At 41.3% G+C, this 14884-nt stretch overlaps 2 protein-coding genes across 10 annotated transcripts in view; both read left to right on the top strand.

The window, feature by feature from the left end:
• Positions 1 to 14884, top strand: part of pip5k1cb (phosphatidylinositol-4-phosphate 5-kinase, type I, gamma b) — a 754787-nt gene that overhangs the window by 57023 nt on the left and 682880 nt on the right. For all 9 annotated transcript variants that reach the window (XR_015477327.1, XM_087238424.1, XM_087238421.1 and 6 more), the window contains 4 exon segments: positions 756 to 886; positions 2068 to 2185; positions 13890 to 14042; positions 14132 to 14431. Coding sequence is in view for 8 of the 9 variants with exons in the window: in XM_087238424.1 (XP_087094550.1) it covers positions 756 to 886; positions 2068 to 2185; positions 13890 to 14042; positions 14132 to 14431 (702 nt within the window). In the remaining variant the exon portion in view is untranslated.
• Positions 1 to 14884, top strand: part of btbd2b (BTB domain containing 2b) — a 1074195-nt gene that overhangs the window by 1018531 nt on the left and 40780 nt on the right. The gene's annotated exons all lie outside the window — the stretch shown is intronic.

Raw genomic sequence — 14884 nt, 5'->3', positions numbered from 1 at the left:
TTTTCATCCTCTAACAGCAACATTATCCTCTACAGGAAGTAAAATATAAACAAAAAATGTAAATTAACTGCTTTTAGACTCTGAATTGTGTTTTCAAACAGACTTCGCTATTAATGTGTATGGTTTTCCGTTATACTATAGTCAAAATTATTCGCCCTCCTGTGAATTTTTTTTTCTCTTTCAAATATTTCCCAAGTGATGTTTATCAGATGCAGGAATTTTTCACAGTATTTCCTACAATATTTTTTCTTCTAGAAAAAATCTTATTTGTTTTATTTCGGCTAGAATAAAAGAAGTTTTTAATTATTTTAAAGCCATTTTAAGATCGTTATTAGTAGCTCCCTTAAGCAATATTTGTTTTCGATAGTCTACAGAACAAACCACTGTTATACAAAGACTTGCCTAATTACCCTAACTTTACACTAATTAACCTGGTAAAGTCTTTAAATGTCACTTTAAGCTGAATACTAGTGTCTTGAAGAATATCTAGTCGAATATTATGTGCTGTCATCATGACAAAGATAAAATAAATTAATTAAAAATAAATTAATAAATAAAAATAAAAAGTAAAAATTAATTAGAGATGAGTTATTAAAACTATTATGTTTGGAAATGTGTTGTAAAAAGGATTCTTTCCGTAAAACAAAATTGTGGGAATAAAATAGGGGGGGGGGGCTAATAATTCTGACTCCTACTGTATGTTCAGTGTTGTTATTGTTATCCAGTGTTTTACATGAGTTTGTGTGTGTCTTCAGACGACCTCATCCGCCCTGAAAGGAGCCATTCAGCTGGGCATCGGCTACACCGTGGGGAACCTGAGCTCCAAACCCGAGCGGGACGTCCTCATGCAGGACTTCTATGTGGTGGAGAGCATTTTCTTTCCCAGGTCTGCTTGAGTCAAACATCCACTCATTATGCGTTAGTGATTAGTGAAAATTCATTAGTAAAATTGATCCACTACCTGACAAAAGTCTTGTTGTGGATCCCAGTTGTAAGAGCAACAAATAATAACTTGACTTCTGGTTGATCATCTGGAAAAGTGGCAGAAGGTCGGTTTTTCCCATGAATCATCTGTTGCACTGCATCCTGATCATCACAAATGCTGCAGAAGACCTACTGGAACCCACATGGAGCCAAGATTCACACAGAAATCAGTCAAGTTTGGGAAAAATCATGGTTTGGGGTTACATGCAGTATGGAGAGATCTGCAGAGTGGATGATCAACATCAACAGCCTGAGGTGTCAAGACATTTGTGCTGCCCATTACATTACAAACCACAGGAGAGGGACAATTCTCCAGCAGGATAGCGCTCCTTCTCATACTTCAGCCTCCACAGCAAACCTCCTGAAAGCAAAGAAGGTCAAGCTGCTCCAGGATTGGCCAGCCCAGTCATCAGAAATGAACATTATTGAGCATGTCTGGAGTAAGATGGAGGCATTGAAGATGAACACAAAGAGTCTTGATGAACTCTGGGAGTCCTGCAGGAACGCTTTCTTCTCCATTCCAGATGACTTTATTAATCAGTGATTTGAGTCTTGTCAGAGATGTATGGATGCAGTCCTCCAAGCTCATGATGGAGTCAGACACAATATTCATTCTGTCTCCACTGCAGCAGGACTTTATCTTCTATACTGGACATTATTTCTGTTTAGTGATGAGACTTTAGTCTAAGCAGAGTCAGACTTTACTGTCCTAATGAAATCAGTCAACATCAAGACATGATCATATTTTATTGTGCTCAAATAAGCAAAATCTAGAGGCCTTTACCTTTCATAGAAGACACTTCTGATACCAAATGATCAACTAGAAGTCTAGTTAGTATTAGATGTTTAAAAAACTTGGATAGGCGACTTTTGTCAGGTAGTGTAGTTTTCAATTTAAGAGTAAACTTATTTTTGCCAAAAAAATTTATTCTTTTTGTGCAAAATAGTCGCAATGTGCACATCTGCAATAGTCACATAACTAGATATGTGATTTTGAGTCTGAATTATAGTGGCCAGAATTGTTGCTACAGAATTGTATTCAATTACAGTTTGTGTCTCTGTGTGTGTGTTTGTTTATAACAGTGAAGGCAGTAATCTGACTCCAGCACATCACTATCCAGACTTCAGGTTTAAAACATACGCTCCGGTGGCCTTTCGCTACTTCAGAGAGCTCTTCGGCATTCGACCGGACGACTACCTGGTGAGAAACGCTCACATCTGAAGAAGATAAGCCTATAGTGATACACATGTTCATACTCAAAAGGGCTTTCAGTGTGGTGTGCATATAAGAATAACTGATGTTTTAGGCACTGTGTGTTCGTGTTTGTGTGTGTGTGTGTGTGTAGCCCCATTCACATAGTGATACCAGTAAATATCCAGAAAATATACGGAACGAGTGTACCGGTAAGTTCAAAAAAGTGTTGTTCACACAGGCGAGGACGTTACGGAATTTTTCAGAAAAAGAGCATTCACACATGCATGTTGACATCATTAACGAGAAATGACCTCTAAGTTGCTGCACTTGGGTTTGTAAACATTTGACTACATTGCAAACCCTGTGGATGAAGGAGAAGTATTGTAAACAGCTTCGATGAAAATATAGAGGAACACTTTCGGATGTCGAGATGTAAATCATATGTGTGTGTGCTGGCAGCCTGGAGCTCACGGGCTGCTTTACGGGCACACGCAACGCTCAAAGCAACTGACGGAAGCAGAGCTTGAAGGTAAACAAACAACAGCTAATCATAAGCATCTCATCGATAATTATTTACACAGTTAGCATTAAGAAGGAACACATAAACATTATCTGACTAACATACAGCAGCTAAATGTGTCTGGAAAACTATATTCGAAGGCTTTTATTTTCATAAACCGCTCGGACGTGAATGCGTCTGGCTGTTCTGATTGGCTAAAGTTGACGTCTCACATCAGCACGTTCTAGATGTGTACGCGCTCTTTCTGGCAATACTCCTTCTGCATTCACACAGCGCAGCTTTCCGGCAAATTACTGGTAATGTTACAACTCCCTCTTTCCGAAAAATAGCCGAAACTAATTTACCGGTATTTTCAAAAAGGACCTGTTCACACATACAACCTTTCCGAAAAATTGCCGATAATTTTCCGGGAAGGTCCTGATGTGTGAAAGGGACTTGTGTCTGCTTGTGTGAGTGAATGTGTGTGTGAGACATCAGCTCACATGGTCATTAATATCTACAAGGACTGGACAATATGACCTAAAATCCAAAGCAAAATCCAACATCTCATCAAAATAGCTCCCCTTTAAGCACTGTTGATGTCTCTCTCTGTTTTCTCTCTCATTTCACATTTTAGGCGCTTTATTGGCATGACAAATAACTGTACATTCATATTGCCAAAGCAGTGCAGCGTTGCTGCGTACAAACAGGACAGTGCAAAAAGGGCAGTAGTGCAAACAAATATGAACATAAAATATAATACAAAATTAAAGAAAAGAAAATTAAAAATAAAAATAGATGAATAAAAATAAAAATAGATTAATGGTAATTTGTAAAACAGGATAAAAGTTTTTTCTCTAAAAGTTTTCTCTCTCTCTCTCTCTCTCTCTCAAGTTTAAGTTCAAGTTGCTTTATTGGCATGATTCAGTATTCAGTACAGTATTGCCAAAGCACTTCAAATATGAAATATATTAAAACCATTGAAAAAATAATAATAATACAGATAAGATATAATGACAAAAAACAATACATTTGATAAATATAACAATAATAATAATAATAAGTTTAAATTATTTAAATAAGATGACTTTACATTAACCATTTCTTATGGTATGTAGGGTGTATACATATTTTGCAGCTAGTCTCAATGTCAATTCCTCCTCTCCGAGTACATGGTAAAGTTTTTCTGAGTCATTTAAATTAAAAAATGAATTGATCAATGTTTCAAATTGGGGGGAAAATATTTCTCTAGTCGTGGTGTATTTGGGGTAAAACAGAAGGAAGCGTGTTTCATCCTCTATTTGGTTTGTGTCGCACTGTTTACATAATCTCTGTTCTTTAGGAGTCCAGGATTTTTTATGTCTGCCTTTTACTATTTCTAAGTCATGATCTCAGAGACGATATTTTGAAAGAATGTGCTTTTCTTTTAATTATTTTAATGATAAATAAACATAATAATTAATAAAAAATAATAGTTAATAATAATAATATTAATAATAATTTCTCTCTCTCTCTCTCTCTCTCTCTCTCTCTCTCTCTCTCTCTCTCTCTCAAGTTGCTTTATTGGCATGATTCAGTATTCAGTACAGTATTGCCAAAGCACTTTAAATATGAAATATATTAAAACCATTAAAAAAATAATAATACAGATAAGATATAATGACAAAAAACAATACATTTGATAAATATAACAATAATAATAATAATCAGTTTAAATTATTTAAATAAGATGACTTTACATTAACCATTTCTTATGGTGTGTAGGGTGTATACATATTTTGCAGCTAGTCTCGATGTCAATTCGTCCTCTATTCGAGTCAATTCGAGTCATTTAAATTACAAAATGAATTGATCAATGTTTCAAATTGGGGGGAAAATATTTCTCTAGTCGAGGCAAAACAGAAGGAAGTGTGTTTCATCCTCTATTTGGTTTGTGTCACACTGTTTACATAATCTCTGTTCTTTAGGAGTCCAGGATTTTTTATGTCTGCCTTTTACTATTTCTAAGTCATGATCTCAGAGGCGATATTTTGAAAGAATGTGCTTTTCTTTTAAATGTTTTAATGATAAATAAAGATAATAATTAATAAAAAAAAAAAATAATAATAATAATAATAATAATAATAATAATGGTTGTTGTTGTACAGTTTTTGGGATGAAAAAAGCATCCCAAATCCAAATTCAATAGACTCTTTCCCACTTTTATATATTTCGGTTAATATAGAGAATTTTTCTGGTGTCCTTTTGGAATCTGTAGATTCAGTGTGGGTAAATTTTTTTATCTTGTACTGGAAAAGTTTTGTATAAGTTTTGTGTGATCAACTTAAATAAGAAAATGTTGGACAAAAGGAGTGACACTCCATGGCGTGATTTTTTTTAAACTTGATAATGAAGTAAAACCTCAATGGAGAGCACTGTACAAACCACCATTAATGAAAAAAAGTTGGTGATTTGCAATGGAGAGTCCTTCATGGGGCTATTGCTGTAAACTCTTTCATATCAATTTTAAATCCTGAAATTAGTCCACTATGTCCTTTTTGCAATGAAAGAGAAACCATTTTTCATGTCTTTGTGAAATGTGTTAGATTGGGTCCAGTGTTTAAGTTACTGCAAAATTTTTTGCTAGGTGTTGTGAGACTTTCTCGGTTGAAACATTCATCTTCGGTTTTAAATATGTAAGGAGTAAGAGATTTTCTTGTCAATTATTGAACTTTATACTAGGACAAGCAAAAATGGCTGTGTATGTGAGCAGAAGGAGGAAAATTGAAAATAACAGAACATAATGTAGTAATTGTATTTTCAAGCATGGTACAAGCAAGAGTCTTAATTGATTTTAGTTACTATATACAAATGGATGAATTGGAAACTTTTGAAAATATTTGGTGCTATAATAATGCTTTGTGTTGCAATGTTGCTTTTACACATATTTGAAATATATAGTTTTTCTATGATGAAACTTGAGTTAACTACTATATAGTAGGGATGTAACGGTATCAGAATTTCACGGTACTGTAATACCTCGGTATGAATGTCACGGTACGGTATTTATTGAATCATTTACAGGAAAAAACAAAACTTATGAAAATACTCCAAAAAAGTGCCAAAAGTGTCAATGACATACAAATTAGCCATCTATCTGTAAGCTTTGAAACAGGAACTTCAATTTTAATAACAAAAAAATATTAAACCATGTAAAAAAATTAAGTTTCAATTTAGTATTGTTGAAAACTCATCACATTCAACATTTAATCACTCACTCACTCAGATAGAGATGGGTTTAAAGGAAAATTATCATATAAATATAATCTGGTAAAAGCTGGTATCTCTGGGCATTTACAATGTCCCCTGCAACAGAAAAAACCCTCTCATTTGGGACTGAGGTTTCTGAGACAGAGAGATATGATTTAGCCCAGGTTGACAGCAGTGGGTAACGTTGTGCATTGTCTTTCCCCCACTTGAGAGGACAAGCCATGAGTGAGATAGAGGTCTCATGTCTGCATCAATCTGAACAGTGTGCTGTGTTTCTGCACTCCCCATGACTGATTATTAGTCGTATTCCCCAACTTGCAGGCACGTGCACACACAGGGCTCAACCTGTGCAGTGCACATGCCCTTTTTAGTCTTGGATAGAAAGTGCCCTTCCAAAATGATCAAAAGTGCCCCCGCGACGCGACATACCCTCCGTCCCGCTTTACAGTACGCGCGCGACAACGCAGCTGATCAGAACGCGCGCGACAACACAGCTGATCAGAACGCGCGGGACAACACAGCTGATCAGAACGCGTGCGACAACACAGCTGATCAGAACGCGTGCGACAACACAGCTGATCAGAACGCGCGCGACAACACCGCTATTCAGTACGCGCGTGACAACACAGCTGATCAGAACGCGCGTGACAACACAGCTGATAAGAACTCACGCGACAACACCGCTATTCAGGACGCGCGCGACAACACAGCTGATCAGAACGCGCGCGACAACACAGCTGATCAGAACGCGCGCGACAACACAGCTGATCAGAACGCGCGCGACAACACAGCTGATAAGAACTCGCGCGACAACACCGCTATTCAGTACGCACGCGACAACACCGCTATTCAGTACGCACGCGACAACACAGCTGATAAGAACTCGCGCGACAATACCGCTATTCAGTACGCACGCGACAACACAGCTGATAAGAACTCGCGCAACAACACCGCTATTCAGTACGCGCGTGACAACACAGCTGATAAGAACTCGCGCGACAACACAGCTGATAAGAACTCGCGCGACAACACAGCTGATAAGAACTCGCGCGACAACACAGCTGATAAGAACTCGCGCGACAACACAGCTGATAAGAATTCAAGAGTTCACACTTAGCTGATGATTTACAAAGCTTATTTGGCATGCTGTCCCGGGAGAGAGCCCCGAGCTCAAGGGCTCCTCGAGCCCGGGGCTTCCTCCCGTTGGCAGAGCAAGAAGGGAGCCTGAGCTCGGTGGATCTCAGAACTCCCCTGCCGCTGTAGCTAAGGGAACGTAAGGAATTAGACCAGCTTGATTGTTAAGTATGTTGAATGTCTTTGGATGGTGGGAGGAAACCGGAGAGCCCGGGGAAAACCCACGCGGACACGGGAAGGACATACAAACTCCCCACAGAAACACTCACCGGTCCTATCGAACTAGGACCGGCAGTATTCTTGCTGTGTGGTTCACAGTGCTAACCACTGGACCGCCGTGCCGCCCAATTACAGGTAAAGGAGGAGAATAGGGGAGGAGGGGGGTTTCTTCCAAACGAAGATAAAGTGAACTGGAAACTTAGACTATTTATGGTGCCTTAGGGCTCATATGATTGGAAGATTAGTGATTAGCAAATGCGAGACTGGACGTGATAAATCATAAGCACGTGATCCTCTCGAAATTAGTTTATGAATAAACTTCACTTCAAGAGTTCACACTTAGCTGATGATTTACAAAGCTTATTTGGCATGCTGTCCCGGGAGAGAGCCCCGAGCTCAAGGGCTCCTCGAGCCCGGGGCTTCCTCCCGTTGGCAGAGCAAGAAGGGAGCCTGAGCTCGGTGGATCTCAGAACTCCCCAAAATGCAGAATTAATCGCTCGGGACAGCAGCCGCGTATTCGAAGAAAAACCCCCCCAAAAGGCAGGAAATTTAGAGCTATATCCGGCTGCTGGATATAGTAGAAGAAAAGAGGTTAAATGCATGGGCATTAATTAGATAGGATTAATAAGGGTGAAAAGAGGATTCTAATAACTCTTGCTGGAGTTAGAGTTTGAAGGAACCCCTGCGGGGGTCATGGTTTTCGGGGTTAAGAAGAAGGGGAGAATAGGTGGTTTGAAGCAGTGAAAGAAAACTTTGAGTGAATCTTGTAGGAGTTGGAGCTCTAAGTGACCCCTGCGGGGGCCAGAGTAGAGTGAAGGTATGGAGCAGAGAGTGGAGGAGAGTAGCTCTTATGAAAGATGGAGCTTTGTGAGAGTTTGAGTTTAGAGCGGCCTCTGCGGAGGTTAGAGCTTGAGGGTAGGGTGTAGATAGGAGTGACCTCTGCGGAGGTTAGAGCTTGAGGGTAGGGAGTAGATAGGAGCGACCTCTGCGGAGGTTTGAGCTTGAAGGTAGGGTGTAGATAGGAGCGACCTCTGCGGAGGTTTGAGCTTGAAGGTAGGGTATAGATAGGAGTGACCTCTGCGGAGGTTTGAGCTTGAAGGTAGGGTGTAGATAGGAGCGACCTCTGCGGAGGTTTGAGCTTGAAGGTAGGGTGTAGATAGGAGCGACCTCTGCGGAGGTTTGAGTTTGAAGGTAGGGTATAGATAGGAGTGACCTCTGCGGAGGTTTGAGCTTGAGGATAGGGTGTAGATAGGAGTGACCTCTGCGGAGGTTAGAGCTTGAGGGTAGGGAGTAGATAGGAGCGACCTCTGCGGAGGTTTGAGCTTGAAAGTAGGGTGTAGATAGGAGTGACCTCTGCGGAGGTTTGAGCTTGAGGATAGGGTGTAGATAGGAGTGACCTCTGCGGAGGTTAGAGCTTGAGGGTAGGGAGTAGATAGGAGCGACCTCTGCGGAGGTTTGAGCTTGAGGGTAGGGTGTAAATAGGAGTGACCTCTGCGGAGGTTTGAGCTTGAGGGTAGGGTGTAGATAGGAGTGACCTCTGCGGAGGTTTGAGCTTGAGGGTAGAGTGTAGCTGGGAGGAGCAATGAGTGGAGGAGAGTAACTCTTGCGAGAGTTGGAGCTTGAAGCGACCTCTGTGGAGGTCAGAGCTTGGGGGTAGAGTGTAGATAGGGGGAGATAGGTAGCAGTGATTGGAAGAGAGTAACTCTTGTGAGAGTTGGAGCTCTGAGCAACCTTTGTGGAGGTCAGAGCTTGAGGGTAGATTGCGGATAGGAGGAGATAGATATCAGTGAGTGGGAAAGAGGATTTGGATAACTCTTGCGAGAGATTGGGGCTCGGAGCGACCCCTGTGGGGGTCAGAGCTAGAGGGTGAGTCATAAGGAGAAGAGAGGTAGTTGAAGTAGAGTGAAGAAGTTTTAGCTTGAGCGGACCCCTGCGGGGTTTGGAGCTTGGAGAAAGAGTCTAGGCGGAAAAAGAATAGGTAACATCGTGAAGAAGAAAGGACTATGGCCGCTATGGCCGAATCCTGCGAGAGTTGGAGCTCAAGGGGGCCCCTTCGGGAGTCTGAAGAGTCTAGACAGGAGAAACAAGATCATTAGAGGTAGAGTGTAAAATAGATTAGTTGGGAGTGGAGTGTAGAGAAGAAAGGAACGAGAGGCTGAAAAGTAGGGTTATAAGGATAAAAGATTTGGAAAAGTTGGAAGAAGGGAACAAGCACAAATATAATACATATTTACAAACGCAGTAAATGCGCAAAGAACATGTGGATACAAACGTCTGCATCTGTAAATAGCTATTGGTGATTGCAGAAGATGCTAACTGCAATGGCCCTTGAGGGAGTCCTTGGCAAACATGTAAGGGTGCCATGGGTGGACAATTGGGCTTCTGCGGGGTTTGGATTGGATGACTCTTGCGAGAGTCGAGGCTCTGTTAGACACCTTTTTGAGTTGGAGCCGTGTGAGGAGGTGCTTGGGGGTTGGTTAAAGCCTGTTGGGCTTTCTTGAGGTGGTATTTACTGAGACGTATATAAGATTTGAAAACTTCAGAAGACCAGCGACCAAGGGTCTGGATCTGATGGTGTGAGAGCCCGTTGTAGTGGCTGCGCCAATCCTGAGTGAGTGGCTGGAAAAGGGCTCTGGGAAAAAACCTGATAGGTGAAAGATTTCTTTAAGGTGTTTTTGAAACCAGAATCGAGATACTGGACGGTTAGCGTCATCAGTAAAAAGCGGGGCCAGTGGGTTAGCCTCTTGAGATTTTCTAGGCTAAGAGGGTTTGGAATGGGCGTGTAGGTGAAGGAATATTGAAAATGAGGATAGAGTGTCCTCTCTGGAATTAATCTGTTTTGCTTTGTTTGATAAGGAAAGAGATAGTTTCCCTGTCTTGCAAAGCTAGATCTGAGATGGTGGGGTGGAGTAGAGGGTTAAATTTGGATGTAACTGTTAATTCAGAACATTTAAGAAACCCCCCAAAAAATGCTAGATTGAACATAGCATCTAAGGTGCGGGCTGTATGGGAGGAAATGTAACCTTTACAGAGGGTGTAGATGCATGAGGTAAGGATTTTGAGTGTAATGGGTTGTCTAGCATGGTATGGAATTGTTTGAACGAATTCCATGCTGTGAGGTATGCATTGAGGGTTCTGGGAGCTATTGCTTGTAGGATAAGAGATAGAGAAGTTTGATGAAGATTATGAAGTGGGTGGTTTATGGAAATATCGTTACTGAATAAGGAGGGACCGGCGTTGGGTGAGGGTCTGCTTCCGGGGCTAGTTGCCAGAATATCTGCAAAGAGAAATGAGAGAGAGAGAGAGAGTCAGCGATTTGGTTTTTGCAACCAGGTACATGTTCAGCAATCATGATAAATTGTTTTTTAGCAGATATCCAGATAAGGTGTCTTAAAAATGGCATAAGCGATTGGGAGTGGGAGCGCCCTTTGTTAATGCAATGCACTGTAGCTTCGTTATCATAGTGAAAGAGAATGCTAGATGTAGACCATTCGTCCCCCCACAGGATGGCTGCTGCGATGATAGGGTAGAATTTGAAGAGGGCTGAAAAACATTGGTCTTTGGAATGGAATTACAATTGGGTTGGCCATGTTGAGACAAACCAGTGTCCTTTATATTAGCCACTGTAACCTATTGGAGGGGCAGCGTCTGTGTATGTGTTGATGTCAATAGGGGATGCAATCAAGTCGCTGTAGAAAAAGGAACAGCCGTTCCATTGCTTAAGGAAAGAGATCCATAAGCAAAGTTCATCGCGACTGGGTTTGGAGAGAAAAATTGTTTCTTCTAAACCATGAACTGTGGTGGATAATTGATGGAGGTGGGAAATGAAAGGAATAATGCGCATAGCGAAATTTAGATGGCCGAGAATTGGTAGGAGTTCTCGTTGTGTGCACATCTGTTTTTCAAGGAAAATTTGGGATAGAGAAATTATTCGATTGATTTTCTCTTTAGGAAGGGATGCTTGGAATTTATGCGAGTCTAGATTAATACCCAGAAATTCGATTGAAGTACTGGGTCCTTCCGAGATCAGCGAAAACCTGCTGGGTGATCGCTAGGTGTTTGGCTGGAGGAGATGACGGGGGGGAAATAAGAAAATCGTCTAGAAGGTGAATGAGGTATGGTATTTCGTAAATATTAGACAGAATCCAGCATAAAGCTTCTGACATTATGTCAAATATTTTTTGGGCTGCTTTTGCATCCGAAAAATAGAATTGATTTCGCCAATAAATGCCAAAAGGTGCCAGAAGTCTGGGTGGATTGGCATGATTTTAAAGGTAGGGGAAATGTCTTCTTTGGCTAGCCAGGAGTTACGACTGGCTATCTTTATGAGAGAGATCTCTTGATCAATGTCGTGGTAGTTAAGTAAATATTCGTCCAATGGGATAGTGCTGTTAATGCTAGGAAAGGAGCAATTGTGTTGGGACGAAAGGTCGACTACAAGGCGTTTTTGCCAGAACATTTTTTGAGTAGCGACACCAATGGGCTAATGCGCGAGATATTAAAAGGAGGAGCCTTGGAGTTCCAATCATGAAGTTGTTGTCGATTTCTTTTTAATAAGATAATCGACGGTTTTAGGTTCGGAGGTTGCAGACTGCAGGTTAGGACAGATTGGATAAAGTGAAAAATGGAATGTATCCTTTGTGAAGAGGATGTGGATTGTAATAGGTTGGATGAGGGTCAGCTTCTGGAGCCAGCAGTCATGATCTCTAAAATAGAAAAACAAAGAGAATCAGAAATTAAATCTTTGCAAAATAATACAAGTATGGCAGACATGAAAATTGTTTTAGTTTATATCCATGCGAGGCATCTTAATAAGGGCATGGGCGGCTGTAAATGGAAGCGCTTTTGATAATGCATGGTCCGATGACTTCATTGATACGATGTGCAAGGATGGTAGGGGTGGGTGTTCGTCTCCTAACGGGATGACAGATGAATGGAGAGCTGAGGACATGGGATATGGCTAGTCTGGTGGTCCTGGAAAACTGGTACCCCTTGAAGACTGAGCATGTGAAGTGATAGTGAAGTTTAAATTTGTATTTATAACAGTCAAGTGGGAAGTTTGTTTCTTTGCCGTTTTCACATCCGACTGACTTGCTATATAATCTTATATGACGCTTGTAAATCAACACATGAGTCGCTGGCGTATTACAATTGGACTTCTGTGCTTGATGGCATAATGTTTTTCAATAGCTTGTTAATATTTACTGGTTGGGTAATAATCTTTTCAGAAGTTAAATGTCAAATGGAATTTAAATTTTTTTTTTTTTTTTTTTTTTTTTTTAATTTTAACTAAATTTACAAGCGTGTCTGGCCTATTCATTCATAAGGTCTTTGCAACAGAGTCAAGAGAGAGGGCGGGACCATCTCCAGTCTCTTAGCTCATTGGATGGAGACGCTTATCTTTACAGCTATTGGCTTAAGGAGTTTCAGTCAGGCCATGCAAAAGGTGCAAAAAGCCTGGCGGCCATTTTGTTGATCAAATTCAACATTGTTTGTGGCTGGAGCTGCTGCTCTGCTGAACACATTCCAGCAAACAATCTGTTAAACGATGGATAGCATGTGTACTGCTAGGAGAAGGTGAGGGTTCCGTTTTATTGCAATAGCTTTGGAGTTTGGCTTATATCTTGCTGGGAAATAAGGTTGAAGACACAGCAGATGCGTTGTGGAGGCTCTTTGAAGTGGAAGGTTTTGGTGTTGTTGTTTAAGCTGTTGATGAAATTGTTGGAGTTGTAGTTGTTTGAAATGGTAGCAATAGTAGTTGTTGTTGTTGTTGCTGTAGCTTGTATATTGTAGCTTGTAGATTGAAGCTTTTAGATTGTATATTGTAGATTGTAGCTTGAAGCTTTTGTAGCTTGTAGCACTTGTAGCTTTTGTAGTTGATGAGCAGAGCAGAGCGTTCTTCCAAATGAAGATCCTGAAGATTGTAGCTTGTTGCTGCTTTAGTTGTCCATGCTGGTTTAGAGTTGGTTCTTCAACGGAGCTAGCTACGGTGAAGCTGCTTCTTCCAAACGAAGATAAAGTGAACTGGAAACTTAGACTATTTATGGTGCCTTAGGGCTCATATGATTGGAAGATTAGTGATTAGCAAATGCGAGACTGGACGTGATAAATCATAAGCACGTGATCCTCTCGAAATTAGTTTATGAATAAACTTCACCTCGCGCGACAACACAGCTGATAAGAACTCGCGCGACAACACAGCTGATAAGAAATCGCGCGACAACACCGCTTTTCAGTACGCACGCGGCAACAACACCCGCTTTAGGATTTTCCAGCTCTTTTTCATCCCCGCTACTAGCAGCACACTCCATTTCCGCATTACTGGATCTGTAGCGACAACAGACCGCAAGGGATTATGGCCAAGCCTAGGCTGAAGGGAATTGTAGTTCCCGCTACCTCCCGTTCGCTTCATTCGCCTGAGCAAATTTTCACAGAAGACCTATAGTTTTACAGAGTCATGCGACTACGGTAATATCGAAAAAAATTAATATTGCGGTATGACGGTATTTACAATACTGTTACATCCCTAGTATATAGTAATATTGTGTCTGTTTTAATGTAATAAAGTTTTTGTAAAATCAATCTCTCTTTCTCTCTCTCTGTTTGCAGTATTCTCTGTGTAATGAGCCCCTGATCGAGCTCTCGAACCCCGGCGCCAGTGGCTCCATCTTCTACGTGACTCGAGATGATGAGTTCATCCTGAAGACGGTCATGCATAAAGAGGCTGAGTTTCTGCAGAAGCTGCTGCCTGGATACTACATGGTGCGTTAACGTCTTCATCAACGTCGAAAATAAAATAAATAAGACAAGTGCCTCTTGATTTGATTCGCTGTGTTGCTGTGGTCTCCTAGAATCTGAACCAGAATCCGCGGACGCTCCTGCCCAAGTTCTTCGGCCTGTATTGCGTTCAGTCGGGCGGGAAGAACATCCGCATCGTGGTGATGAATAACGTGCTGCCGCGGGTTTTCCGCATGCACCTCAAGTTTGACCTGAAGGGCTCCACGTACAAGCGCAGAGCCTCTAAGAAGGAGCGAGAGAAGAACAGACCCACGTACAAAGACCTGGACTTCATGCAGGACGTTCAGGACGGGCTCCTGCTGGACGTGGACACCTACAACGCCCTGCTTAAAACCCTGCAGAGGGACTGTCTGGTGAGTCTCACTACACTGCTTTACGGTAGCCGGAATATTCCACACTAGGGATGCACGATATATCGGAGGCCATATCGTTATCTGCCGATAAATGCTATTTTTAAAGTTATCGTTATCGATCCGATGTCTAAATTAGGCCGATATGTTTAAGCCGATAAATTACGTAATTGTTGCCGCGCACACGTGGGCCAAACATGTTCAGACTTGTTCATGGATCTCTCCACACACTGATTATTCCTTCATAGTTTGTCCTTTCTTCACGTGGTATTGCTGTGAGTTAATAACTCAGTAAGTAACCATTATCCTTATCATTGTAGATGTGTTTGATTGAGTGCAATTGTGTATTTTGCTTCAAATCGCCTCAGGAAAAAATATTACATATGAAAGCCTTTCCTGCTCTGTCTCTTTGTTGTGTTAGAGATAGCAGGGAGGTTTACTTACGCCCTATTCACA

Source organism: Danio rerio, chromosome 2 (genome assembly GCF_052040795.2).
Source record: "Danio rerio strain M-AB ecotype USA chromosome 2, GRCz13ab, whole genome shotgun sequence".
Taxonomy (NCBI): domain Eukaryota; kingdom Metazoa; phylum Chordata; class Actinopteri; order Cypriniformes; family Danionidae; genus Danio; species Danio rerio.
Note: the sequence above shows the minus strand (reverse complement) of the source record. Positions and strands in the feature narration are given on the sequence as shown.